Below are 26,026 nucleotides of genomic sequence, written 5' to 3' on the forward strand. Positions count from 1 at the left end.
GAGGAGGTGGAGATTGGTGAGTCAGGGCCTCCTGGTCCCACCTGACCCTGAGCCCTTTGTCTGTGGTTGGGATCTCAGAGAGCTGCTGAAGATGGCCGGCAAAGCAGGTCTGAGTCTGCTGGTTTCGTGAAGAGATGTGACTCTGGCTGAGTGGTCCCTGATGATTCCTCGGTCACCTCAGGAGTCCAGGGAGCCATGGGGAATGTGGTGGAGAGTGGTGGGAACACCTGGGGGCAGATCCAGAGATGGTGATGACCTCTGACCCTTTGACAACTTCAGAGAGCTGGAGAACATGACCTGACCACAGCTGGAGGCCCCTTTCCTGGAGGTGGAAATAGTGCAAGAAGGTCTAGGGCGGCCCTTATTGGGAGCAGGCTGTGAATGTCACTAATTTAGTCACCAGAGACTTACTGAGCACTTCCCATGTGCCAGGTGCCATCCTTAGGGCATGGGAGGCAGCAGTGAGTGAAACAAAGGTCCTGCCTTCAGAACCTCTGCACTCTGGGACATGGAAACCTCTTCCCGTTTTCACCATTACTAAGACCCAGGCCCAGAAGAGGAAGTAATTTGTCTGCATTAGTTGTGGGGAGGGTGCTTTCAGGAAAGGCTGTGGGGTTGGGTAAGGGCTCAGAGGACAGGGACATCCCTGTGACTCATTTGAGCCCAGTCCACTCAAGGAACTGGGCTCCGGGGATGGGGATTCCTCCGTCCTTTTTTCTTCCGTTGCTTCGGTGATTCAAACACCACCCAGGCATGAGTCAGCCAGGAGCGGCCTGAGCGTGCCTGGGCCACCTGCCAGCCACCTCCCAGGACGTCCCAGCCAAGTTCAAGGTCCAGGGAAATGTCCGGATCCGTGGCCCTGGGGTGGGGAAGTGGAGCCTCCATCAGGGGCCTCGCATGCCTGGCCACCTGCTGGACCATCAGTCTCAGAGTTACTTCTGACAGTAGCGGCCATGTCCGCCTTTCAGTGTGAGTGTCCTCTGGGTATGTGCCAGGCCCTGTTCTCTCATTAGGCCTCTTAGCAAACCCGTGAGACAGGGCAGGGCAGTGACCGAGGCCCAGAGAGGTCAAGTTTCCAGTGAGTGGCAGATCCTGGCCTTGGACCCCTGCTTCTCTGCCTCCTGCACCCTTGTCTTGTGAATGGTCCTGCTGGGGATCTCGGGGCTCAGGGAGAGAAACTGCCTGCACACAGCCAACCCCACAGCTCTGTTTTTTACAGTCGTGGGTTCTGGGGGGAGGGAAAGTTGCTACGATAGCCCAGCTGTGGCTTCTTGCTTTGAATTTCTAGGGCCTGGGCTGAGTTTGAGATTCTGAGGTCAGACAGCTGTGGGTTCAGATCAGATCACAGCCCTGTCCCAGCCAGATCTGGGATGGGTGGCTTCTGTGCTCTGAACCTCAGTTTCCCTGCCTGTGATGTGGGGATGGTGCTACCTACCTGCCAGGCTTGGGGTATGGACTCCAGGAAGTCAGGCAGGGAGAGCTGACAGTTCAACGCCTGCTAACTCAGAAATGCTCAGGAGGCAGGAAGCTGACATTATGGACTTTCACAGGCACATTTCCCCGTTCTCCCTTCGACCCTGGATTGACCAGGCTTCGTCCCCAAAACCAACAGGTCTTACCGGGTTTGGCCCAGTGCCATGCCCCACTGACCGTGCCCTCTGACCTCATGATCACCCCTCCTTTAGGATAAAGCTGGTCTCAAGGCCTCCTCTTCCCTGGTATTGAGGCTCGTGAAGGGTCAGCCCACAAAGCTCAGGGACATTGACCGATGCCACGGTCCCCTGAGAACAGCTTTTCTATCCTAGAGCCTTTTCTCAGTGATCCTGCAGGGCGGGGCTCCTGAGGTAGGGCTTGAGGGTGCGGTTCACCTGTCATCTCTTGAGTGACCTGCAGACTCCCTCAGTGTCAGTTTGTTCATCTGTGAAGTGGGTGGTGGTCGTGCCTGCAAAGGGTTCGTGCTTGAGCAGCACCTGGCACCCAGGAAACAGGAGCCAGGCTGGGCCACACGTGGTGGTGAGGGCACCTTTGCCCAGGTGCCTGGGTTTGGACCAGCACTGGGTCAAAGCCAGCAGTTTATTTCGGATTCCTTTCCACGGCCTGCTCTTCTCTTGGGCTGTCAGAGCAAGAGGGAGTGGCCTGTTGGATCAGCTGAGAACAGCACGCCAGCACATCTGCCTGGGCGATAGGGAAGCTCGAGCTGCCTGCAGAGCCTGCCTCTGGAAACAAGCCCCTCTGGGAAGGCAGAGCAGGGAGGCAGTGTGCCTGTGTCTATAAAATGGGGAAGCCAGCACCTGCCCACTCTGGGTGTTTTGATCCAGCTCAAGGTTACCGGGCTGGTGAGTAGCGGGATTGGAACCCAGGTGCATCTGACTCCAGAATCCTTACTCCAAACATCGGTGTTTCCCCACCACGCCTGAGTGGCTTGACTTCTAGGAACTTCTTGCTGCCTTGTCGTGTCACAGGAGGAGGGGCTGGCTGTGTCGGAATTGCAACAAGCTGCTTCCCCTGCGCGGCCCTGAATTCCTGGCAGGAGCCAGATGCTGCTGGGCTGCCACGTTGGCCACGTCACCGGAGTGGAGGCTCTACCGCCCTGCAGCCCCTGGACAGACGCTTTGCCTGGTCCCTGGAGTGGGCCCCTCCCTGGTGGGCCCCTCACCGGTGGGCCCCTCCCCAGGCGGCTGTACTCTCTTCTCTTCAGGGAAGCACAGGCAGATGTCGATTTAAATTGTTTCCTTATTAGACTCTCGCCTTTCCCGGCCTGGGCTGGGTTTCATCAGCCGGGAGCCTTAGTTGCATCACTGTGACCGCTTGCTCCTCCAGGAACCCGGCCGAGGACCAAGGATAGGAGATCACTCATGGAGTGGGCGTGGCTGAGGAGGTGCAGGCTGAATGCTGTGACTGCCTGGTCCAGGGGGGAGGGGCTCAAGTTGCATCCTTGCTCTGGTTCTCTCTCACCACAGGGGCAGAAGGGCAGGAGTCTTTAGGAGTGCAGTGGGGCTGGGAGTCCCTGGGGTCCCACTCAGTTCTCATGGATGTGCCCTTTCTTAGCCGGGTGCCCAGCTCCTGCCTCGGAATCACCTGGGAGCTTGCTTAAAAAGTCCAGTCCAAGGCCTGCAGCAGTGGTTCTCAACCGGGGGTGACTTTGCCTCCGGACAGTTGGCAACATCTGGAGATATTTTTGGTTATCACAGCTGGAGTTGTGTTACCGTCAGGATGCTGCCAAACATCCTATAATGCACAGGACACCCCCTCAAAAAAACCCAGAATGGCTTAACATGTCACTAGTGCCGAGGCTGAGAAACCCTGCCACAGCAGAGTCTGGTTCTGGCAGGGCCTGGGAATCTTCATTTGTGACAAGCTGAGGAATTTTCAGTGTTGACTTGAGTCTGAGAAGCTCTGTCTTCCCAGGCCTCGCCACCCCCACCTCTAGATTGTGGACACAATTGAGCTGCCCCCTGCCAGGCGGGCTCTGTGCTGGGCACATGGCGGTGACCAGACAGATATGCAGACGAGGTACTTGCAGCCAGGCCGCTGAGAAGGTGAGGGACTGAGGGTAGGTCAGGCTGGAGCCCTCCCGTGGGCTCCCCACTGATACCCCACATTCCCCTCTCTCGACTTCCTGCTCTGGGACCACTGCTGGCTATGCTGCGCCTTTGCTCCAACTCCAGGGAGGGGCCCCAGATGGTCCCTGTCTACGAGGACCCTGTAGGTGTGGCAGCCTATGGACCGTGGGCAGCCTGTGGCCAGAAGGTGGCTCCCGTGGCACTGACCCCTTGTCACCTGTGTGATGGAGACTGGCGGGTGCTAAAGCTCTGAGATCTTGCTGCATTTCCTGGGCAGTGAGGCTGGTCTGGGAGCCATGGAACCCAGACTCTGGGGTGGCCTCTTGCTAGGAGTCCCAAACTTCCCTGTCTGAGAGGCTGAGGATGGAGGCCCACTTCAACCTGGTCTATCACCCTTTGAGGCATCTTGAGTTGTTGGTGGCCTAGGAAGAGGCATTCCCTCCTCCCAGGTGTCTACTTACCTTCCTGCTTTTGAGAGGAACCAACACGGGAAAGACGTAAATGTGTGGCCTGGGGTCAGCATCCACCCTGTTGTTCTGCCCAACCTTGCTTGGGCTTGTGCTGCCCTTCTCCGGACCTCAGTTCCTTCATCTGTAAAATGGGAACGATAACGACACCTCTCTCCTAGGATTGTGGTGGTTGCTTGTGTATATAACACACATGTCCTGTAGAACAAGCGCAGTGAGCGGGACCGGGTTTCGCTGTTGATTAATTAAAGATGAACCTGGGAGGCAGGAGGATGTTCTAGAGTGAGAGTACCCCTCTGTGCAGCTCTGTCTTGAGCTCTGGGGAGACAGTGGTGGCAGAGAGATCCCACCTGTGTGGGGCCCCAACAGTGGCCAGTGGCCTTTCTTGGTCTCTGACACATGGTGGGGCAGATACTAGGAAGACATGGCCACCCACCCACCATGCTGGCAGAATTCTTTGCATCGCCGCTCTGGCTAAGCAGTGAAGAAAGGAACAGGACAGGACACCTCAGGGTTACACGACAGCCCCACGTAGTGGGCAGTGTCACCCTTTCACAGATGAAGTCCAGGCTCCCTGTGACGGGCCTCCGGGTCCCCTGCCCTGTTTGATTACCCCCCTGCCCTTGGCCTTCTCTCGCCTCTTCCTGAGAGCCACTGCCTTCCTTCCGGGTCTTCCTGGGCTCTTCCCACCACCTGGGCCATCTCCCCGCATCTTCGCCCAGCCGACCGCAGCCTAGAGGTCCCAGCTGTGGCGCCACTGCCCCAAGTCAGGCCCCCGATCTGCTCCCTCGGAGCCCCTTCCACTTCCTCGGAGGCTGGTGGCAGTTGTCAGTTGCTTTTTGTGTAAGTCTGTCTGTCTCCCCACTCAGCCGGGGGCTCCTGAGGAGGTCTGCTCCCGTTGTGTCCCCACGCCCGCGTGGGCCTGGCACCGAGCCGGCACCCACAGTGAGGCTTTGTGGACGCATAATAGAGGCCCTGGTTGGGATCTGGGGCCAGGGGAGCTCCGAGGGAGACACCAGCCTGGTGGGGTGCTCTGCTCTATTTCAGGACAGCCCAGAAATAGCTGAATTCTGCCACTGTGATGGCGGCCAGCGGGCTGTGGTGGGTGGAGAGGGCTCGCCCTGCCTCTCTGGGGTTTGGACGTCTAATTGTGTATCTTAAAGCTAAAAACGAAACTCCCCTGAAAACCCAGTCTCTGTAATTACCTGTCCCTGGCAGCATGGAGCTGGGGACTCAAGCCCTGAAACCCCAGGCTAGGGAGATTCGGGGCCATCTTCATCTCTTACCCAGGGGGCGCCCAGTCCTGCCGGGAAGGCGAGTGTGGCTCCAGGCCTTGAATTGGGTAGATAGGCACTCAAATCCCTTTTGCTTTGGACCAGCCCTTCCAACCTCACACCCTTTTCTCATTTTTCAATTTCAAGTTCAATTACAGAAACAATTCTTGGGCAGACATGAAGACAGTGGCCCTGTGGTCCCTCACCCTGCCTTAGCCAGACCCACTCCGAGCTCCCTCCTTCCTTCAGCCACTGTCTCCTCCTGCCCCTTTGCAGGTGGAACAAGCCGCTTGGCTCGGGAGCCCGGAGTCCAGGGCTCTGGACAGTGTCCTCTTTGGGTTTGGTGCCTTCATCTTTACATTTCAGTTATCAGCTCATCCTGAGCCGCATCAGCAGGGCGAGTGGAGTGGGGGTTGGGATTGAACTCCTGTGTGTTCTGTGTTTTTGTTTTTTAAGACTTTTTTTTTTTTTGATGTGGACCATTTTAAAAGTCTTTATCGAATTTGTTACAATATTGCTTCTGTTTTATGTTTTGATTTTTTGGCCAGGAGGCATGCAGGATCTTAGCTCCCTGACCAGGGATTGAACCCACCCCCTCTGCATTGGAAGGCGAAATCTTAACCGCTGGACCGCCAGGGAAGGCCCATCCTGTGTGTTCTTTTTTTTTTTTTCTTTGGGCACACGGGCTTAGTTGCTCCGCGGCATGTGGGATCTTTCTGGAGCTAGGGATCGAACCCGTGACCTCTGCATTGGCAGGTGGATTCTTAACCACTGCGCCACCTAGGAAGCCCCTGTGTGTTCTTAATGAGCATCATCTTTATGATTTTTCATCATAGATGCTCATTTGTTGTAATTTTTCACGCTCTCCCTCTTTCCGGCTTACTGCACCTGGGGAGTTGGGGAACATATGCAGAGATCCACGTTGCCCCCGGGGCCACAGTCCATCAAGGTCATGGCCGGTGTCAGGCGGTACTCAGCTTTTAGGATCCTGGTCACCCTTCAGGGCTCTTGGCAGCACTGCAGTCAGCCTTTGCTGTTCCCGCGGGTCATTCCGCACAGTGGTGTTTTGGCTTCTGGCCTCGTGCCTTCTAAAACGTGTCAGGCACATTCCCACCTCAGGGCCTTTGCACTGACTGTTCTTTGTGCCTGGACTGTTCTTCCCCCAGGCATCTGCATTGGTCACTCTCTCACCTCCTTCAGCTCTTTGCTTACGTGTCACCTTCCCATCAACAGCTTCCCTGGCCATCTTCCCCTCAGGCTCTGCCTGCCTCCTTCCCTGGTTCCGTAGCACTTACCACCATCTGCTGTGTTTTTGCCTCATTTTGCCCATCTCCTACCTACTGCCAGACTATAAGCCCCTTGAAAGCCGGAATTTCTATCTGTCTTGTTCACTGTTTACGTCCTTAGGGCCTTCAGCAGTACCTGGTACCTAGTAAATGCTTAATAAGAGGTTTTGGGGTGAATCAAGCCTCTGAGATTTCCTCAAACCTGGCCTGGCTAGCTCCCACCTGGGACTCATGGTGGGAGAGGCAGGGCTGCTTGGAATCTTAATTCCTGCCTTTTTTTTTTTTTTTTAAATGAACACCCCCTCACCGCCACCCCTGAGCCTGTGTTCACTACCCCCATCTCCCCCACCCTGTGCCTAGGACCCCATACCACCTGACTGGGGGTGCTAGCCCCCTCTCTCCAGAGGGCCCTGGAGGCGGCTGCAGGGCTGAGTCCTGGCTGTGCCATCTCTGGCTCTGGACACAGGTGGGCCTGGTGTTGAGATCGGGCTGCGTTCCTCACCGCTCTGTGACTGTGGGTGAGTTTCTCAGCCTTTCTGAGCCTCATTTTCCTCATCTGTAAAGTGGGCCAACTTTTCAGTGTTCAGGACTTCCAGGCGGCACACAGTAGTCCCTCAGGGAATGGCTGCTGTGGCCTCCTGGGGGTGGGGACAGGGTGAGGCTCTGATTTTCTTCCCGTGGGAGTGGTGGCATTTAATAGTGTGTGTTTAGAGCCCTGTGGAAACATGAGCAAGGCCCAGGGCTGATCCCGTGAGCCCTGTCCCGGCCCACCTTCCTGCAGGGGGAGAGGAAGACGCCTGTTACCTGAGCCTGGGAGGGCTCCGCGTGGCTTTCTCTGGCCAGGCCTACAGGAACCACAGTCAGGCAGGCTTCCTGGCCGGGCGTTCCCATGGCAGACTCACAAAGGGGAAGGGAGAGAGCCCACAATTCGATATCGGCTTTTGTTCCCAGACACGAATCCTAATTCTTCTGGGTGTTTCAACATGCCCAGCACTGTGAGCTTCCTCGTCAGCCTCCAGCAACTGCTTCCAACTCCTGGGCTGGCCCCAGCGAGTGCAGGGGCTGGGCTAAGATCTGAGGGTCCCCCGGGAGCCCTGGCTGCCCCCCAGCTTTCTCTGCTTTCACGCTTGGGCCTCTGGCTGCTTGGGAAGTGTTCTGCTCTTTTCGCCCTTCCATTCACCTCCTCAGGGCTGCTCTCAGCCTCTGCCTAAAGCTGGACTCCACAGTGGCAAGACAGAGGCACTGTCAGAGGAAGATTCAAAGTTCTCACCATGGTCCAGCATGACCTCACCCTGCTCCCTTGACAACCTCGTCCCCTCTTCTCCCTTCCCCTGACCATTCAGCCACTGGCCCCCATGCTGCTTCTCCATTTGCTAAGCTTGTTTCTACCTCAGGGCCTGTGTACTTGCTATTCATGCATCAGGACGGCTCTTCCCCCAGTCTTCGCTCAACCCACATGCTCACTTCACTCCTTACTCAGACAACACTGCCAAAGGGCTTTCCCTAACGACCTGCCCAAGGTAGCAGCCCCCATCTTCTCATTTCCAATCAGTACTTCCTGTTATGTTTTCTCCATTTTTTTTCTCTTTATTTGAACTACCATGTTTTTGTTTTGGTAACAGTTTTATTGAGATGTAATTCACAAACCACACAATTCACCCATTTAAATCGTACAATTTGGTAGTTTTTAGTTTGCAGAGTTGTGTGACCATCAGCACAATCAATTTTAGAACATTTTCATCACCCCAGAAAGAAAATGCACACCCATTAGCAATCACTCCCATTTTTTACCAGCTGCCCCATCGCCTGGCAGTCATCAGTTTTTCTCTCTCTCATGGATTTGCCTATTCTGGACATTTCATAGAAATGGAATCACACAACATACAGTTCTTTGTGACTGGCTTCTTCACTTAGCGTAATGTTTTCAAGTTTAATCCCCATTGTAGCATGTTTAGGTGCTCGGTTTCTTTTGAATGCTAAATAATATTCCATCGTATGGATATACCACATCCTTTGTATCCATTCAACCATTGATGGCCGTCTGGGTTGCTTTCACCTTTTGGCTATTATGAATAACGCTGCTGTGTGGATTTGTGTACAGGTTTTTGCATGGCCATATGCTGCATTTCTCTTGGGTGTCTACCTAGGAGGAGAATTGCTGAGTCGTATGCTAGCTCTATGTTTAACCTTTTGAGGAACTGCCAGACTGTTTTCCAAAGCAGTTACACCATTTTACATTCCTGCCAGCAGTGCACGAGGGCTCCAATTTCTCCACATCCTCATCAACACTTGCTGTTATCTGTCTTGATTATAGCCATTCTAGTGGGTGTGAAGTGGTAACTTGTTAGAGTTTTGATTTGTGTTTCCCTGATAGTTAATGAGGTTGAGCATCTTCTCACGTGCTTATTGGCCATTTGTATATCTCGTTTGGAGAAATGTCTATTCAGATCATTTGCCCATTTTTAAATCGGGTTATTTGTCTTCATTATTGAGTTGTAAGCGTTCTTTATATATTCTAGCTACAAGACCCTTGTCTATATGATTTGCAAATATTTTCTTTTGTTCTTTGAGTTTTTCTTTTCACTTTTTATGATGGTGTTCTTTGAATTACAAAAGTTTAAAATTTTTATGAACTTTAATATATCTATATTTTTCTCCTGTTGCTTGTACTTTTGCTGTCATATCTAAGAAACTGTTGTCTAATCCCAGATCATGAGGAGTTACCCCTATGTTTTCTTCTAAGAGTTTTATAGTTTTAGCTCTCAAACTTAGGTCTCTTTGATCCATTTTGAGTTAATTATTGTATATGGTGTGAGAAATGTGTCCTACTTCATTCTTTTGCATGTGAATATCCAGTTGTCCCAGCAACTTTTGTTAAAAAGGCTATTCTTTCCCCCACTGGCACGCTTGTTGAAAATTAATTGACCATAAATGTGAAGGTTTATTTCTGGACTCTCAAGTCTGTTGCATTGATCAATGTGTCTGTTCTTATGCCAGAGCCACACTTTCTTGATTCTTGTAGCTTTGTAGAAGTTTTGCAGTCGAGATGTGAATCCTTTAATTATGTTCTGCTTTTTCTAGATTGTTTTGATTATTCTGGTCCCTTGAATTTTCCAAGGTCTAGGATCAACTTGTCAATTTTCTGCAGAGAAGCCAGCTGAGATTTTCATAGGAACTGTATTGAATTTTTAGATCAATTTGAGAGTATTATCATCTTAATATTAAATCTTTCAGTCCACAACTGTGGGATGTCTTTCCATTTATTTGGATCTTCTTGAATTTCTTTCAGCAATATAGTTTGTAGTTTCCCAGAGTATATGTTTTGTACTTCTTTTGTTAACTTTATTCTTTTTGATACTGTTACGAATGAAATTTTCTTCATTTCATCGTGGATGTTCACTAGTATACAGAAATAATTGACTTTTGTGTATTGATCTTATATCGTGCAATCTGGCTGAACTCATGTATTCTAATAGTTTTTTTAGGGATTCCTTAGGATTTTCTACACACAAGATCAAGTCATCTGCCAAAAGAGGTAGTTTCAGTTCTTCCTTCCCAATCCCAGCAAAATGTAAGCAAGTCACTGCCATGGCCCCAGTGCATAGAACAGGGACTGGCACATAACTGGTGCTCAGTTATTTGAATGCATGAACAAGGAGAGCTAGCATGGAGGGTCAGATGATGCCCCAGCCCAGGGCTCCTGCTCCTCCTGTGGCACCTGCTTCCTGAGGGTTCCTGCCCATGTCTGCTAGGGAGCTGGGAACTCTCCCTTCCTCCCCCTCATCTCTAGCCCTGACCTTTTCTGTCTGTGCCCAGTCTGCAGGGGTTGTCGGAGCTCACCTTCCTAACCAGGTCAAAGCGTTTTGGTGATCGAGTCCCTCTAGACCCCAGTATCTCCATCGGATAAGACAGGTTCCTCGGCCTGGCCCTCGCGGGCTCGCATCACTGAATGCTCTCGGGAGCCCACGCGTGAGTGGCGGCTGTGCCTGTCGTGCTGGCCCACCTGATGCGGATGCAGAGGTCAGGCCCCAGCCCGAGCCGCACAGTGAGTGCAAGGCTGTGGGCCCAGGTCTGCCTGACCGAGTCCTGTTGCTTCTTGTCACAGCCCTGGCAGGATGTGGGGAAGCCTGGGTCTCATCCTCAACGCCTGTGGGGCCAGGAGGGAGCTCCTCATAGAGGCTTGGCTCGGGGCCTTCATCAGCCCCCGAGAAACCACAAGTATGTTTGTTCCTCACTCACGTGCGTCCCTCTGCCAGGAACTGTCTCCCCCTCTTGCTACTCCCCATTCTTCATTCGGGTCTGAGCCTGAATGCCACCTCCCTGCAGCCCGTCACCTTGCCTGACTCACCCCTTCCCCCACCCTGTCCTGGTGACACTGAGTCATCCCTGGGGTGACTGTCAAATGTCAGTCTGTGAGTCAAGTCCCCTGCAGTGTCCAGCGCCTGGCACATACTTGGGACTCAGAGACATGGTAGATGCCTCAGGTGCAGGGCAGGGCACTGCTGACCTCACAGCCCCAGTGGCTTCCATCTGTCAGGCTTTCCCGAGCCCCTGATCTGTGAACCAAAGTGATGGCTGAGCGCTCTGACTCTGCAGTAGGACAGTCCTGAGTTCAGACCCTGCTTTGCCCACCACTGGGGGTGTGACCTTGGGTGGTCTCCGGGAGCCTCAGTGCCCTCAGCTGTAGAAGGGGTGACAGAGTCTCCTTCTGAGTTGCCGTGAGAAGCAAGCCAGCTCGTGTTCAGGAGATGCTCAACCTGTGCTGACCCTCCGCCCTTGGGCCCCCATCTGGCCGTTAACCCGAGCCCCTCCGGTCTCCAGGGTCACTTCCTCAGCTGTCCGCTCGCCGTTCCTGTTAGGTGGGATGAGGCTGGAGATAATGTCTCTCACGTGGGCCCCTCCCTTCCTGAGCGCAGTCCTGCGGTGGGGGGGGGGGGGGGGCTCATTTCCACCACGTGCGGCTTCCACCCCCAGGACCCGCCAGCCCCCGAGGCAGCTGGAGAGGCTGGTGAACTGCTCCCATTGGCTCCCACTCACCCCCAGGGCACAAGGTGCTTCCACGTGATAGGGTGTTGAACTGGGGGACTTGGTTACACTCCACAGGCCCAGGAGGAGCTCCGGGGGCTGGAAAACCAGCATCCCTGCAACACCCCCTCACCCCCCACCACCCCCGCCCCATCCCTGACCCAGTGGGGAGGGTTGAACGTGTGGCACCAGAGCCAGGCTGCTTGGGTTCAAGTCCCTGTTCTGCTCTGCCAGTGGTGGGCCTCGGCCGGGGTCTCAGCCCAGAGCTCCGGTTTCTTTGAATGTGGGCTTCGGCTACTGGTAGTAGCTGCCGCAGACAGCTGCCGGGAGGGTGAGTGTGACCATGGGTCCCCAGGGCTTGGAGCAGGCTCCTGTGGCAGCTGGTTGTATAAAGCGCTTTGGGAGGCCTGGCACATAGGAAGCGCCGTACTGGCGTCAGCTGCTGTTATTATTATTATCATTGTTATTGTTCGTGGTGAGGAAGCGGGGCTCTGGAGCCAGGCAGCACGGGGCTGAGGGCCAGCTGTTTCCTGGCTGGGTGACACTGGGCACTTTAGCCTCAGTGTCTTCACCTGTAAAAAGGGCTGGGAGTGCATCCTGGGGACACCGCTGTGAGGCTCACTTGAGTTGGCCCGTCCAGCTGGAGGAGGCGATGGCTGCTGAAGGAGCTGCCCAAGGCCCCAGAACAAGCTGAGGGGGCAGGCAGTGCTGGAAACAGACGGCTGCTCCCAGCCTGATCCCACCCTCGCCTTGTGTTTTTTCATTTTTTATTATGTTTTTAGTGTTTTTATAGCATTTCCACAGGCAGATTCTTGTTATGAAAATACAGTCACTTTGTGATGCTAAGTGAGAAGTGGGAGTTCCCCTCCCCATCCCTGCAGGTAGCAGGGCCCTCACCTCCCTAAAAGTGGACCCGGTACCCTGTGTTCATTGTCCCTCTGGCCTGCAGGGAGGAGGTGCAGGAGAACTGTGTGCGGTGGCGGAAGAGGTTCACCTTTGTGTGTAAGATGAGCGCCAACCCAGCCACTGGTCTGCTGGACCCCTGCGTCTTCCGGGTGTCGGTGCGCAAGGTGAGGCTGATGGGGGCTGGTAGGCCACCGGCGTGGTGGCTTTAGGCCCATTCCCTTTTCTCGTCCTCCTCCCCGGGAGTCAGACTAGGGGGTGGGGTGGATTGGGGAGACCCATGAGGTCCCTGGGATCCCCTGGTCATCCTGTTGCCTGTGTCTTTTTCCCTTGCAGGAGCTGAAAGGCGGGAAGGCTTATTCCAAGGTAAGCAGGGCCGTGTGCGGGGGCAGAGGGGTGGGACGGGATGGGTGGGATGGGACAGGCCTGAGAGAAGCTCCTAGAAGAACCTTCAGCTGCCTTTCTTGCCCCAGACAGAAGACGCCCTGCCCTCCATGAGATGTACTGTTTTCTGGAAATATCTCTTTGATAGTCTTTGTGTTTAAAGGCAGCGGATACTTGTTGAAGCACAAACGGTGCAGAGGTTTTCAGAGTGAAAGGGTGGTTTCCACCCTGTTCCTCTCTAGGCCTCCTCCTCAGACTCCACCATTTTGATTTGTGAGGGTCTTTCCAGACCTTTGAGGAATAAAAAAACATGAAATATATGTCCAGAGCAGCGAATAAATCACATGCATATGTGGTTTAGAGGACCATACAAGGAGCACCCTGTGTGTGTTACCTGTGCACACGTGTAGGTGATGTGATTTGTAAATTCACAAGAGGGACTTGTTCTAAACAGATTCTTCAACTGGGCTTTTTACTTACCAATACACAATGAGCATGTTTTTGTGTCATCACAAATTTCCTTTTGCTGTCTAACAGCAGCGGGGCCCATCGTCTGGCTGGGAGGGGGGCTCAGCCAGCCCCCGCTGTTGTACATCTGTGTGGTTGCCGGGCTTTCCCTGTGACCACAGACGTTTCAGGCCTGCGCATGAAAGCCTTTTCCCCTGGGGAAGGCGGGGGAGGACGGCTCTGAAAGGGTTACCTCTGGCTTTGAGTCAGCCTGCTCTGCCCTAAGCCCTCTTCTTGTGGGGACTCTCGCCCACCCTCTGCGGCCTGAGGAGGCGCCCAGCAGCAGAGGGTGGGCTCAGTCAGTCCAGAGGGGACATGCCTTTGCCTCACCTCCCCCTGCGTGGAGAGCCCGAGGGAGGTGCTGTTCAGGGCGTGTTCCTTCCCATCGACCAGAGCTCAGGAAGCTCAGTGGACCCGGCCGTGCACTACCCCCTGGCTGGCCAGGGTGCTGATACCCTCTCCAGAAGCAGAGGGCAGGGTAGCTAGAACTGGGCTGCGGAAGGTGCTTTTGGAGTGGAGATTTCTCCTCCTGTTGATGTGCGTGGGTGAAGGACAACTAGGAGGGAAACTGCCAGCAGACAGCCAGGGCGCCCCCCCCCCCCAAAGCTGCTGTGTCACATGTCAGACCTGCGCGGCCCTTCCCTTCCATTTTCTAGTCAAACCTCCACCACAGGCTCAGCTCCCCTTAATCAGAGGGGGAAACTGAGGCCCAGAAAGGTGGTGAGACTTGACGCTGACCAGGCCTGGTTTCAGTCCTGGCTCTGCCGGTTAAGGTGTGTGAGCCCCTGAGCCGGTTACTTCCCCGCCCTGAACCTTATTTCCTTGTCTGAAGCATGTGCCCTAAACTCTGCAGTAGAGACTTGCATGCAGTGGGCGCTCAGTAAATGTCCCTGATTGGCTTGGTTTGTCTTCCAAGTCCCTAAGCCCAGCAACCGCCCCCCACCCAACCTCCAGGTCTGGCAGAGTTGGCTGCCACCTGGGAGGCCTTCTTTGCTCATATAGCCTGTTCTCACACTTTCTCACTTCCCTCCCCATCCCTTGCTCCCCTCTGCATCCCAGGAGCAGCTGGGAGTTCCCACCAGCTCCTCACTCCAGCTCCCACCAGGGTCTCCTGCCCACCCTGCAGAGTGCCCCCCACCCACCCATCCCAACACCAGGTTCCCACGGGCCTTCCCTCCCCTCCTGTCCGCTGGCCTGGTGGCTCCCACAGCACAGCCTTGTTTCCCAGGGAACAATGTGTCTGTGTCACAGACGACAATGCCCTTTCATCTCGGGCGCTGCCCCGGTGCACGCTGGGACACAGCACAAAGGGCGCTTTGTGCAGCTCAGGGATGTGAGCTCCTGGCTTTGCCACGTTGGAGCCGCCAACCAGGGCCTCTGTCCTTGTGTGCCGGTTATGCAACAGTCATTCTGGGCTGTGGGGCAGGCGCAGGGGCTCTGCCTCCCCTCCCCGCCCCCCACCTTGCCAAGCTGACCCTTGGGCTGCCAGCCAGGCACCCACCCTCCCCTCAGCCTCACACCCTCTCCGCTGTCCTCCCAGCTGGGCTTTGCCGACTTGAACCTGGCGGAGTTTGCAGGCTCGGGCTCCACGGTGCGCTGCTGCCTGCTGGAGGGATATGACACGAAGAACACCCGACAGGACAACTCCATCCTCAAGGTACCAGGGGCTCTGCCGCCTCATCCGCCCCTCCCACCGAGGGGCTGGGACAGACGTGCTCCTTGTCAGAGTCCCCTGGAGGCTTGTTACCAATCCAGGTTCTCACCCCAGACAGGCAGTGAGAGACACTGGGAAGATGTGGGCCCTGGGGTCGGGAAACCACCATCGAAGGCCTGACTCAGGCACTGGCCTCCGTTTCCCCATCCATATTTGGGGAACAGGGGCGGACCCAACAGTCTCTGTAAGGCTCTGGTGAGCACTTTCGGGGAGCTCAGCACGGCTGAGTGCCTCCCACCCCTCATCTCGTGGCGCCTGACAACAGCCCCGTGAGGTGTGGTGTCTGTTATTGGCCCCAGTTTTGCACCGGAGGGGGCTGACACACAGAGGTTAGATCATCCGTCTGGGGTCACAAGCAGAGCTGGCACTTGACCCTGCTGTCCAGCCCCCAACTGCTGTCCCACATGTCATGAGGCAGCCTGAGCTCCCAGAGCATCAGTGAGCAGACGGACCTGCCGTCCCTGGACCCGGGCAGCCGCTCAGAGGGCCCAGCCACATGAAAGTTTCCAGGGGCTGGGGCAGCACCCCCCCCACAGGCAGCCGCCTCTTTGATCTCTTGGGACAGAGATATCTGGTCGTCCGCTACCAGCACACCTCTCTTCCTCATCCCCACACCCTTCCACCTGGCTGAGAAAACAGTCTTGTCCTAACCACACCTCTGCGAGCTGACCCAGGGGGAGCATGTCGTGCTTGGCAGAGCTGGGCAGGAAGTGGTAGGCAGGGGCTCTGGGGCCTCCTGGACTTTTTGCAAAAGAAACCAGAGGCACCTGAAAAGGTCCAGGCTAGCCGTTGTGAGAGCCAAGGCCTTTGAGCCTCACCCCAGTGGCCCAGTGCATCCTCATGCCAGATCAAGGGGGCCCTGGGGGCAGGTGGCCTCAGGTTCAGGGCCTGCTCCCCCACATCCTGTCTGCAGGGCCTTGGGCAGTCACTTCCCCTGAGTCTGAGTCTCAGTTCCCTCGTCTACAGCGTGGGGCCATCATGTACTTTGGAGGTTGCTATCATGGCCAAATGAAATAATCCATTAAAAAAAGCCTCACCCCAGCGGTCACCATTTTTGTCAGAGGTGTCCCTGTGATCCGAGCACCTCCTTCCACCCCATCACCCCTCTGCCTGTCACTCCATCCCAGCCCAGATTTGGGGACCATTGCAAAAATCTTTGCCCAAGTGGATGTTACATTTCTAATGGCTTCTTACTTTACTTTATTCAACAAACTTTCACAAGGCCTTGCCCTCTGTGTTGGAATCTGTGAACCCCTCCCCACCGTGTAGGCTTCGAGAGCCTCCCTCTACCTGCCTCGCCCACTCTGAGGGCTGTGAGGGGCGTGGAGGATGGAGAGTGTCTGCTCACCCTGAGGGCCCCCCGGTCTAGTTGTGGCTTTGCCGTGACAGTAGCTCCTCACTCCGTGCCGGGCGTCCTCTCCACTATCCCACGAGGCAGGCATTAGGATCAGTTTTGTCCTCTGCACAAGGAAACTGGGCTTCAGTGAAATCTGGTGGCCTCGTCAGGGCCAGCAAGGGACAGAGATGGGATCGGAGTCCAAGCCCATCTGAAGCCAGAGCAGGGAGGCCGGGCGCCTGGGCTGGGGGGTGGGCAGGGCAGGGCTGAGTTCTCCGGCTTTTGCACAGGTCACCATTGGAATGTTCCTGCTCTCGGGAGACCCCTGCTTCAAGACGTGAGTGCTGGTGCGGGGAGTCTGAGGGCTGGGGGCTCTGTCCTGGACACGGGGGCAGGGGGGTGGGACAGGGACTTTTCCCTCCTCCAGGCTCTGGGGTTCCCCTGTCTTCTCTGACCCCAAAGTGGGGCACCCCAGTCACACCCATCTGTCTTCCCAAGGCCACCGTCCACTGCCAAGTCCATCTCCATCCCAGGCCAGGATTCCTCCTTACAGCTGACGTGTAAGGGTGGCGGGACCAGCAGCGGCGGCAGCAGCAGCACCAACTCCCTGACGGGGTCCCGGCCCCCCAAGGCCCGACCCACCATCCTCAGCTCAGGTACTGTTCCCCACCTGCCCTCCCGCCCCTCCCATGGCTGAAGGCTTTTACCTCCCCGTCCCTAGGTCCCAAGGGGGACGCTTGCTGAGAAGAGAAGGCTAGTGGGATGGTGTTTACCCACCCCTGCTTCCATCATGCAGACGTCAGAGCCCCTCCCGTGATTTGGGCTCTGTGTGTGGCCCAGGGGTCACAGTTGCACCCTGGACCGAGACTGACCGGGTCCCTGGCCTTCTGGCTCTCCCGGTCTAGCGGGAGAGATAGGTGTCCATGAGGCAGTAAATATGTCAAACGCATGTCCGCCTACAGCTGTGACGAGAGCTGTGAGAGAAACACAGGTGTCCACTTGGGGACAACCAGGGAAAGCTCCCTGAAGGGGTGTCACTTGAGCTGAATATGGGGTGTGGTGTGCAGTGTCCCTGGCAGAGGGATGCCCTGTGAGCTCTTGCTCTGCTATTTGCTGTGTGACCTTGACCGGCCGCTTTGCCTCTCCAGGTCTCAGCATCCTCCTCTGCAAAGTGGGACCCTCAGTAGTAAGCACACCCTGGCTTGCTCTGGGGATGAGCTGGGCAGACGTGCGCGGCTTGCCGGCACGTTGTGTGTCTTGTGTTTCCCAGCACACGTCCATTAAATTATCATTATTACTAATGTTATAGAAAATGCAAATGAGCCTGAATCCCCAAAGGAGCGGCAATTAAGAGGGGAGGTGCTACAAGGAGAGGAGGCTCTGCCCTGCCCCCCACCCCGAGTGCTGTGTGGGGTGAAGCAGGCTTCCCCGCCCAGCATGAGCTCTGGTACCTGCACGCCTTCCCTGGGGGTGAGCTCAGAGCTGGGAGGTGGACTCCCCCCAAGCTGATCAGTAAGCAAGGCGGCACCTGGCGGCCTTTATTAGTGCTGCGAGGGCAAGTAGGGTGCAGGGCCTGAGGCCCTGTTTCTGGGTGATTCTGCCCCCAGGGGCTGGGAGCAGTGAGGGACCCTTTAACCCCAAGGGCCAGCTTCCCTCCACTCCCATTTCTCCTGCACACCCAGCCAGGTGGGGCCCAGAGCAGAAAACTGGGCTTCTTACCTGCCTCAGCCTGGGGGCTGCATGCAGGAGTGGGGGCTCCCCAGCTCCATTGCTCTCTCCAGCTTCAGGGTGGGGGTCCCCAGAGGAGAGATCTGGGGACCAGGCCACTCCAGCACATTTGGTGCCTTTTGTGCAAAGTAGAAGAGGTGCCTCTCCCGCAGGGGGTGGGATTTGAGCCCCCATAAGCCTCTATAGCTGGTTTTCTGCCTCTCTCTCCCTCTTCCTGCAACCGCTCAGATGCAGAGAACCTGTTGACTTGAAAAGCCATGTGGCTTTGGGTGGGGGACACAGGCAGGCCGGGGTCCAGCCTATGGCCTGGAAGTGCTCATCTCTGAAGAGGGGATGGATGAGTCCTTGCTTCCTGTGTTGACCAGGAGGACTGGTGGGTGGGGTGGGTACTCGTGGAGCCCTGGGCAGACCCCACATGGTTCCCTGCATCTCCTGCTGTCAGTGCTTGAAAGTGTGTGTGTCGTCCCCCCACCTTAACTCACTGCACTCCAGCTACACAGACCCAAGCACATTCAAGCCTTATGGCCTTTGCTTATGCCGTTCCCTCTGTCTGGAAGGCTCTTTCCTTGATGCCTTATTGGGCTTGCTCCCTTCCACGCATCCTGAAAGTTTTGCATTAAGGCCACCTCCTCAGAGAAGCCTTCCCTGATTCCAGACTGGGTCAGATGCCCCCATACACTCCCTGCTCTGTGCCATTCGCCAGTTGTGGTTAATCGTGCGTCATTTTTCAGGATTCTTCCTTCCCACCACTGGGGGCCTGTGACACCATGTCTTCTGTTCCCAGCACCCAGTACAGCACCCTGCGTGGGGGACATCCCCAACAAATATTTGTGGAATGAACCAGTGACCCTGGGTTTGAGTGGTGACCTGCAGCTCGGGGCAGGTTGCTGTTCCCCTGAACCTCAGTTTTTCCGTTTCTTAAATAGAAATGCATAATGTGCCCCCCACGCCAGCCACACTCAGTGAGAGGAGGAGCGAAGGGCCAGGGTGGGCACACTGGTAACCCCCGCCCCTCCCCGGTTCCAGGGGTGCCAGAGGAGCCGGACCAGAACCTCTCCAGCCCCGAGGAGGTGTTTCACTCCGGCCACTCCCGCAACTCCAGCTACGCCAGCCAGCAGTCCAAGATCTCCGGTGAGTGCCCACCCGGCCCGGTGCCCTTGGCCTTCCACCTTCCCCGGCTCGCCGGTAATGAACGCCCCCGACCGCCCACCAGGCTACAGCACGGAGCACTCTCGCTCCTCCAGCCTCTCGGACCTGACGCACCGCCGGAACACGTCCACCAGCAGCAGCGCCTCGGGCGGCCTCAGCATGGCTGTGGAGGGTCCCGAGGGCGGTGAGCGCGAGCACCGGCCCCCCGAGAAGCCCCCGCGGCCACCCCGGCCCCCGCATCTGTCGGACCGCTCATTTCGGTAGGTATCACCATAAGTGCTCCTGGAGAGCAGGCCCCTCTGGTGGCTCCCTGAACCTCTGCTTCGCTACCTGTAGCACGGGGACCAGGGGGCCCCGCCGCAGTGGGGGTGAGGGCGGGGGTGGCTATTCAACCAGCTGATGCTCACGAGCCCCACCCGGCCTGGCGCACATGCTCAGTGAGCGGTTGCTGCGAATGGTGTAGTGTACCCTGGGTCCCCACCTGCTTCCACACCCTGCGGCCTCTCCGAGGCTGGTACTTAACCTCTCAGCCTCCTCTGTAAAAGCAGGTCGTAGCAGCATCCGCACGTAGGGTGGATGTGACGGTTAAGTGGATACAGTCTGGACCAGCTCTCAGGTGCACTTCGAGCATCCTGAGTGCTGTGGGTGCCTGGTCCTGTCGTTGTCGTGCCTGTTACTGGCCTGACGGTTGTCACTCTGCCCCACCCCACCCCAGGAGGAAGAAGGACTCGGTGGAGAGCCACCCGACCTGGGTGGATGACACGCGGATCGACGCTGACGACATTGTGGAGAAGATCGTGCAGAGCCAGGACTTCACGGATGGCAGCAATACTGAGGGTGAGCTGCCTGCTGGGGCAGCCGGGGATGGTGCCCAGGGGCTCCCTGGCGGCGCCACCCCACTCAGGCTCCATCCTCCCCTGTGTCCCCACAGACAGCAACCTCCGGCTGTTCGTGAGCCGCGATGGCTCCACCACTCTGAGTGGCATCCAGCTGGCCAACAGGTAGGGGGGAAGGTTCTGGGTGGGTCACGAGTGTGGCTCTGGGCCCAGTGGTGAGAACATATGGCCTCCGCAGCCCACTGACCTAGCTTTGAATGCCAGCTCTTGTCAGTGTGACCTTGGACCAGTCACTTCTCTGAGCCTGAGTTTCCCCATCTGTCAAATGATGTGGACCACACCAACTCACCTGGAAACCTGGGGCAGATACCCTGGGGTGGGTTTTGGGGGTTCTGAGGAGCCTTAGAAAGTGCCTAGCACAAGGCTTGGCGCACAGCAGAGGCTTAATTCATCCTTATTTTGGATTCCACTTTTCTTTCCCTTCCTCCTGGATCTGGGAACTCCCCCAAAATGATGATGACTCGTTTATTTATTGAACACACGCTTATTGCGCACAGCTACGCACCAGGTGATGAGCTCAGTGCTGGGGATGTGGCAGTGAGCAAGGCAGATTTCTGCCGGCTTGATGTTCAGAGATGGGGAGGTGGTAGGCTCAAACTCTGACTTGAACTCTACAGTTTATAGAGGGCCCTCTCACGATCATTCACTTACAGCATGCTTGCTATGTGCCTGGCTCACTGAATGAATGAGTGAGTGGAGGAGCTTCCCACCTGCAGCGCTGTGCTGAGGCCTTTGCCCCTGGTTCCCGTGGGCCCGATGGGAAGGTGCCCATTTAACGTCTAGGGCCAGGGAGGGAGACCTGCCCTCCGGTACTGCTCTGCTGACCCCTACTGGCCGAGGCTTGAAATTGCAACTGCCTTCTTTCCACGGCCTCCTAGGCTGCCCCCGGGTGGGGTGGGCAAGAAAACAGAGGGCATTTCTGTGGGGCTTTGTGACATCCCTCTCTAGCCCCCTCTGAGGATGAGGAAACTGAGATGCAGGATGGGAAGAACCGAACTATTTAGCAGCAAAGTCATTGCAGAGCTGTATGGTGTATGCTGAGCCCTGAATGTCCACAACCCCAGGGGTGGGCCTGGCCTCAGTGGGAAGAAGAGCTGACCAAGCTCCCCAACCTTCTGGTGCACTTTTAGTGAGCCTCATAACCCCTCTGAGCCTCAGTTTCCCCATCTGTCAAGTGGAGCTAGCTGCAGACGCTCCCTGCCAGAGCTGCCGTGAGGCTGGGCACAGCACACCCCCGCGTGGTAGCTCCCGGTGCCCAGGAGGGCTGCGGCATGGTCTGTGCCAGCTCGGCACTCCCACAGACTCCAGTACTTAACATCTGTGTTGCCCTGGGCAAGTGACTCAACTTCTCTGAGCCTCGGTGTCTTTCTCTGCAAAACGGGGCCCGTTAACAGTGCCTGCTTGTGAAGTACTTCCAAGGGCCTGGCCCAAAGGACCATCAAGGAGGACAAGCTGACCTGTCTCTCTCCGCAGGGTCTCCTCTGGGGTCTACGAGCCAGTCGTGATTGAAAGCCATTGAAGAGCGGGTGTCCAGGCTGGAGAAGGGCCCTGCCTTCTCAGGTGTCCAGGCCCGCACCATTCCACGAGGGACCTTCCCCTTTGGATCACCGTCCGTGCCGCATCTCATCTGTGCCTCCTCCGTGCACTCCAGCCCCAAAGCATCATTCCATTGACCTCCCATCGTTGCTGGGATGCTCATGGCCCGCTAGGGCCCCGGGCACCACTGTGAATATTCTCCTCTGAACCACTAGGGGGCAGGACACATGGGCCCATGAAGCAGGTGGGCCAGCCAAACACGGCGGGACTGCCCCTCTGGAGACCCACCTGGCCCCTCAGCGAGGACACGCAGCAGCTCCTGCACACGCAAGGGTGCTTGTGGCCGAGGGGCCTCTTGTCCTGTGTCCCTGCTCACTCCAGGAGCACCGGCTTAGCCGTGCCTTGGCAGGGCCCTGCTCCATTGCTCCCTTGCCCTCGGGGGGCCAGTCCACCCCTGGAATCCTGCCACCATGGCCCTCTGACTGCTTAGAGCTTCAGTTGTCCCATCCCTTTGTCCCAGGGGACCTGCTGGCGGCCTCCTCCTGGGAACCAAGACCTCAAACCCCACCCACACTCCAGATTGAGACCCCACCTCCCCCTGCAACAAATGTTCTCCTGCTGCCCCGGCAGCCTGCACTTTGCACACGCTTGTCTCCAGCACCGCTCCCTGGCCCTCGCCTGCCCGTGCTCTGAGCCCTTCCCAAGGATTCCTGGGCACTGCCTGCTGTGCAGTCAGCAGCCCAGCCCTAGCAGCCCAGCTGGAACGTGGCGCTGCCCCTCCCCCCTCCAGTTAGCCCCAGCTGAGGCCCGATCCCCATGCTGAGCAAGGTCTGAGCGTGGACAGTGGTTCCCCTCTGCCCAGGGCTGGGTCCTGAGCAGCTGGCTTCCCGTAGGAAGCCAGGGAAGGAGCCTCCCAAGCCCTTGGAGGTCAGTGGCCTGGCTGGGCTGGGTTTGGCAAGCAAAGCACCCTTTCTCTCCCCTCAGGGTCAGCTGGCCCAGGCCAGGGCCGATGCTGGAGAGGCAGGTAGGCTGTGACTGGACTGGCCGGAGCTGGCTTCCTGGCCAGAAAAGCCTCAGCCGTCCTCTGAAAGCATCCCCTCTCTGGGCAAGGGAGAGGTGGGGTCCATTAGGGGGGTCTTCCCCGCGGGGAGCAGTCTGGCCCTGCCCCCGCCCCCGCCCCTCCCTGAATCCTCTGCTCTCGTCACTTTCGCCCGTTGTTGTCCTCATTACTTGCTTGAAGGTGAGTTCTGCCTGCCAGCCAGTCCCTGGACAGACTCCCCTGTCACTCTTAAATTTCACTCATTTTGTATAAACCCAGCAGGCTGGTGTTTACTCAGCCCTCTACCTTTTTCCTTTTCTTTCCTCGTTTTTTCTCTTTTTTCCTTCCTTCCTTCTTTTCTTTTTTATAGTTCACAGTTTGGTATTTTCTCCTCCCCCAGGCGAGGGGAGGTGGTTCTGTTTTCTCCCTACCCGCTGGCTGGGTCCCAGCAGGGCTGGGAATCTGGGTGGGGTGCAGGTGGGGGTATATCCTCCCCAGGCTGGGAGGGATCCTTGCCCTTCTGCCCCACTGGCAAGAATTGGAGTCTTGGTCTTGGAACCTCCTGGCGTTGGGACCAGAGCATTTCTAGGATTTTTGTTGTTGTTGTTTTTAATTACCTAACCCTCTTAGAAAAGGAATGTTAGAAGGTGTCTGCTGAGGCAGGACGGAGCATTTGCTCTGGCTGGAGAAGGCTCTGGTCAGCTCTGCGGGTCCCTTCCTGCCCCATAGACACCTGGCACTTTAAAAGGGAGCTGGCCGCACTGTCTCCAGTTGAAGTGACCCCCAGAAGATGGAGGAACGCTGTCCTTCCCTTCTGTGTCTGCATGACCTCAGCCCTATGAAGAGAAGCATTCAGGGTATATTTAGGGTCTGATTCAAAGTTCTGGGGCTTTAGGCATAAAATAGCTGGCTTTGGTGCTGTTGGGGAGAATTCCCCAAACCAGGAACCCCAGCCCCACCCTAGGCGAGGTCTGAACTTGACAGTCACCCTAGAAAGAGACAGAGCCTGCCACATCCTCCCACGCCAGGCCCTGGGCCAGGTTAATTGGACTAACAGAATTCGGCCACAACCAAATTAATGCTGGCTGGAGCCGGAGGCCTGGAGTCCCGGCCTCCCGGCCTCATCCCCACGTGGGAGCCCTTTCTTCAGCCCTCTGGTCCCCTCAAGCTCAGCGAATTCCCATTAGGTGCCCACAGCTCTGGACTTAAAATCCTATATATAGAGAGAGATAGAAAGAATATATTAGAGATATTTTTGGAAAGGAATTGGTCTATGCAATGCCAGTTTGGAATCTTCTTGAAAGACAGTTTAACATTTTTACTAGGAGATTTAAAAAAAAGAAATAAAGGTCTACAATATTTTTAGGTTTTTTTTTTCTTTTCCCTGGTCACCCCACAAACTGACCACGTGGCATGATCTGCCAGGCTGGAGAATGTCCATGGTTTCCTCCCTTTAGGGAGGTGAGCAGGGAGATGGGGGGAGGGGAGGTCTTTTTTTTTTTTTTTAACACCCCCTCCTTTCTAACAGAATGTTACCATCACCACCACCCCCTGATTCAGTGGGCTGTGTTTGTAACTCTGTCCCAGCTTCTATTGTAGAAAATAGCATTGTAAGGGGAAATCAGCCTAGTGTCAGTGTCTTGGTTTGGGGGGAAAAAAATTAAATGTTGCAGTTTTTGTTTGTTACAGCATGTTGGTTTTTGTTTGTTTTGCTGAGCTGAAGTCCGGGTCACAGGTGGCATCAGAAGGAAGCCAGATGTATAAGGTGACATTCTGGCCGTGGGGAGATGTCGGTGGCCAGGGTTCTCCGAGGCCTGGCTGCAGCTACCATTATTACCACTGTTACTACTCCAGATTCCTGGGGAGGAAAACGGAGGCCCAGAAGGGCAGTTTCTTGCCAGTCTCACACCCACTAGGTGGTAGCTCTGACCTCAGAGCCCAAGCTCTAACCTCCCCAGAGTTGGGTGGCCTCTGACAAGCACGCCTGAGGACAGACAACTGTCTGTGCCTCAGTTTTCTCAGCTATAAATGGAGCTGTGAATCAAATGAGCAAGTGGGTATCTAGCCCTCCCTAGGGAGCCGAACCCCCAGGAGGCACTGAGCATTTTCCCCGCCTCTCTAAAGCCACAGGCCAGCACTGTCTCCAGGCCGGGACCACCCTACAGTCCCTGTCCCTAACTCAAAGTTACCAAAGAGCTGCCTTAGTCAAGCTCTGGGAGAGGCAAGTCACCCTGGGCCTTTAACGAGCTCAGAAGTGGTGGGAATCCTCAGGGCTTTGGACAAGCCGGAAGGGACCAGACTACCTGGCCTTGTCCCTGCCACAGCACCGCGTTATCCCCACCCTTTCTCAGTGCTGATGCCCACTCATGGCCCCTGTAAACCCGGGAGGCTGATTCTCAGCCCCTTCCTCTGTTCTGTGCACACCTGGGGAGGGAAAAGTTGGCTCCTGGCTGAGCCCAAACTCCTGAGACAGAGAAGGAAAGAATTGGTGTGTAGGCCAAAAAAAGGGCTGCTCCTTTGGAACACAGTAATGCTAAGTGAAAAATCAGTAGAAAGTGGTAGGGGGAAAAGGTTGTTTCTCTCAGCTTTGAGATGGGCTCAGATGATCGAAGAAGACAGATTGCTGCCAGCAGGAGCAAGTCATGCCTGGCTCAGACCAGATCTCTGCATACCCCCACCCCCGCAAGTGAAGACAGCACACAGAGAGGCCTCCACACAACCCCTCAGGAGGCCTGGAGTCTCAAGATGCTGTCCTCTGTAGCACTCCAGAAGTCACCAAAATCTTAAAGCTGGTTGACTGATTCAAAGCTCTTACTCGTGCCAAGCCTCATTCTGGGCACTGGGGATACAGCAGTGACACAGACCCTGTCTGAGGACAGGCGCTCACAGTCAAGTGGGCCAGGTCAACAAGTAAATCAGCTAATTAAAACACAGTGACAGAACTTCCCTGGTGGTACAGTGGTTAAGAGTCCGCCTGCCAATGCAGGAAACACGGGTTTGAGCCCTGGTCAGGGAGGATCCCACATGCCATGGGGCAACGAAGCCTGGGCACCACGACTACCGAGCCTATGCTCTAGAGCCCGCAAGCCACAGCTACTGAGCCCGAGTGCCACAATTACTGAAGCCTGTGCGCCTAGAGCCCGTGTCCCACAAGAGGAGCCACCACACTGAGAAGCCTGTGCACTGCAAAGAAGAGTAGCCCCCGCTCGCCATAACTAG

At 56.1% G+C, this 26,026-nt stretch overlaps 1 protein-coding gene across 1 annotated transcript in view; it reads left to right on the top strand.

Moving 5' to 3' along the window:
- EEIG1 (estrogen-induced osteoclastogenesis regulator 1) overlaps positions 1–24,735 on the top strand; it is a 36,406-nt gene extending 11,671 nt beyond the window's left edge. The window contains exons 2-11 of the mRNA XM_057724086.1: positions 12,565–12,685; positions 12,855–12,884; positions 14,950–15,066; positions 16,750–16,796; positions 16,958–17,115; positions 19,214–19,318; positions 19,401–19,596; positions 20,052–20,173; positions 20,268–20,337; positions 21,706–24,735. Of these exons, the coding sequence (XP_057580069.1) occupies positions 12,565–12,685; positions 12,855–12,884; positions 14,950–15,066; positions 16,750–16,796; positions 16,958–17,115; positions 19,214–19,318; positions 19,401–19,596; positions 20,052–20,173; positions 20,268–20,337; positions 21,706–21,751 (1,012 nt within the window). The 3' untranslated portion in view covers positions 21,752–24,735. The remainder of the gene's footprint in view (positions 1–12,564; positions 12,686–12,854; positions 12,885–14,949; positions 15,067–16,749; positions 16,797–16,957; positions 17,116–19,213; positions 19,319–19,400; positions 19,597–20,051; positions 20,174–20,267; positions 20,338–21,705) is intronic.
- The last annotated feature ends 1,291 nt before the right edge of the window (positions 24,736–26,026 follow it).

Source organism: Hippopotamus amphibius, chromosome 2 (genome assembly GCF_030028045.1).
Source record: "Hippopotamus amphibius kiboko isolate mHipAmp2 chromosome 2, mHipAmp2.hap2, whole genome shotgun sequence".
NCBI classification, from domain to species: domain Eukaryota; kingdom Metazoa; phylum Chordata; class Mammalia; order Artiodactyla; family Hippopotamidae; genus Hippopotamus; species Hippopotamus amphibius.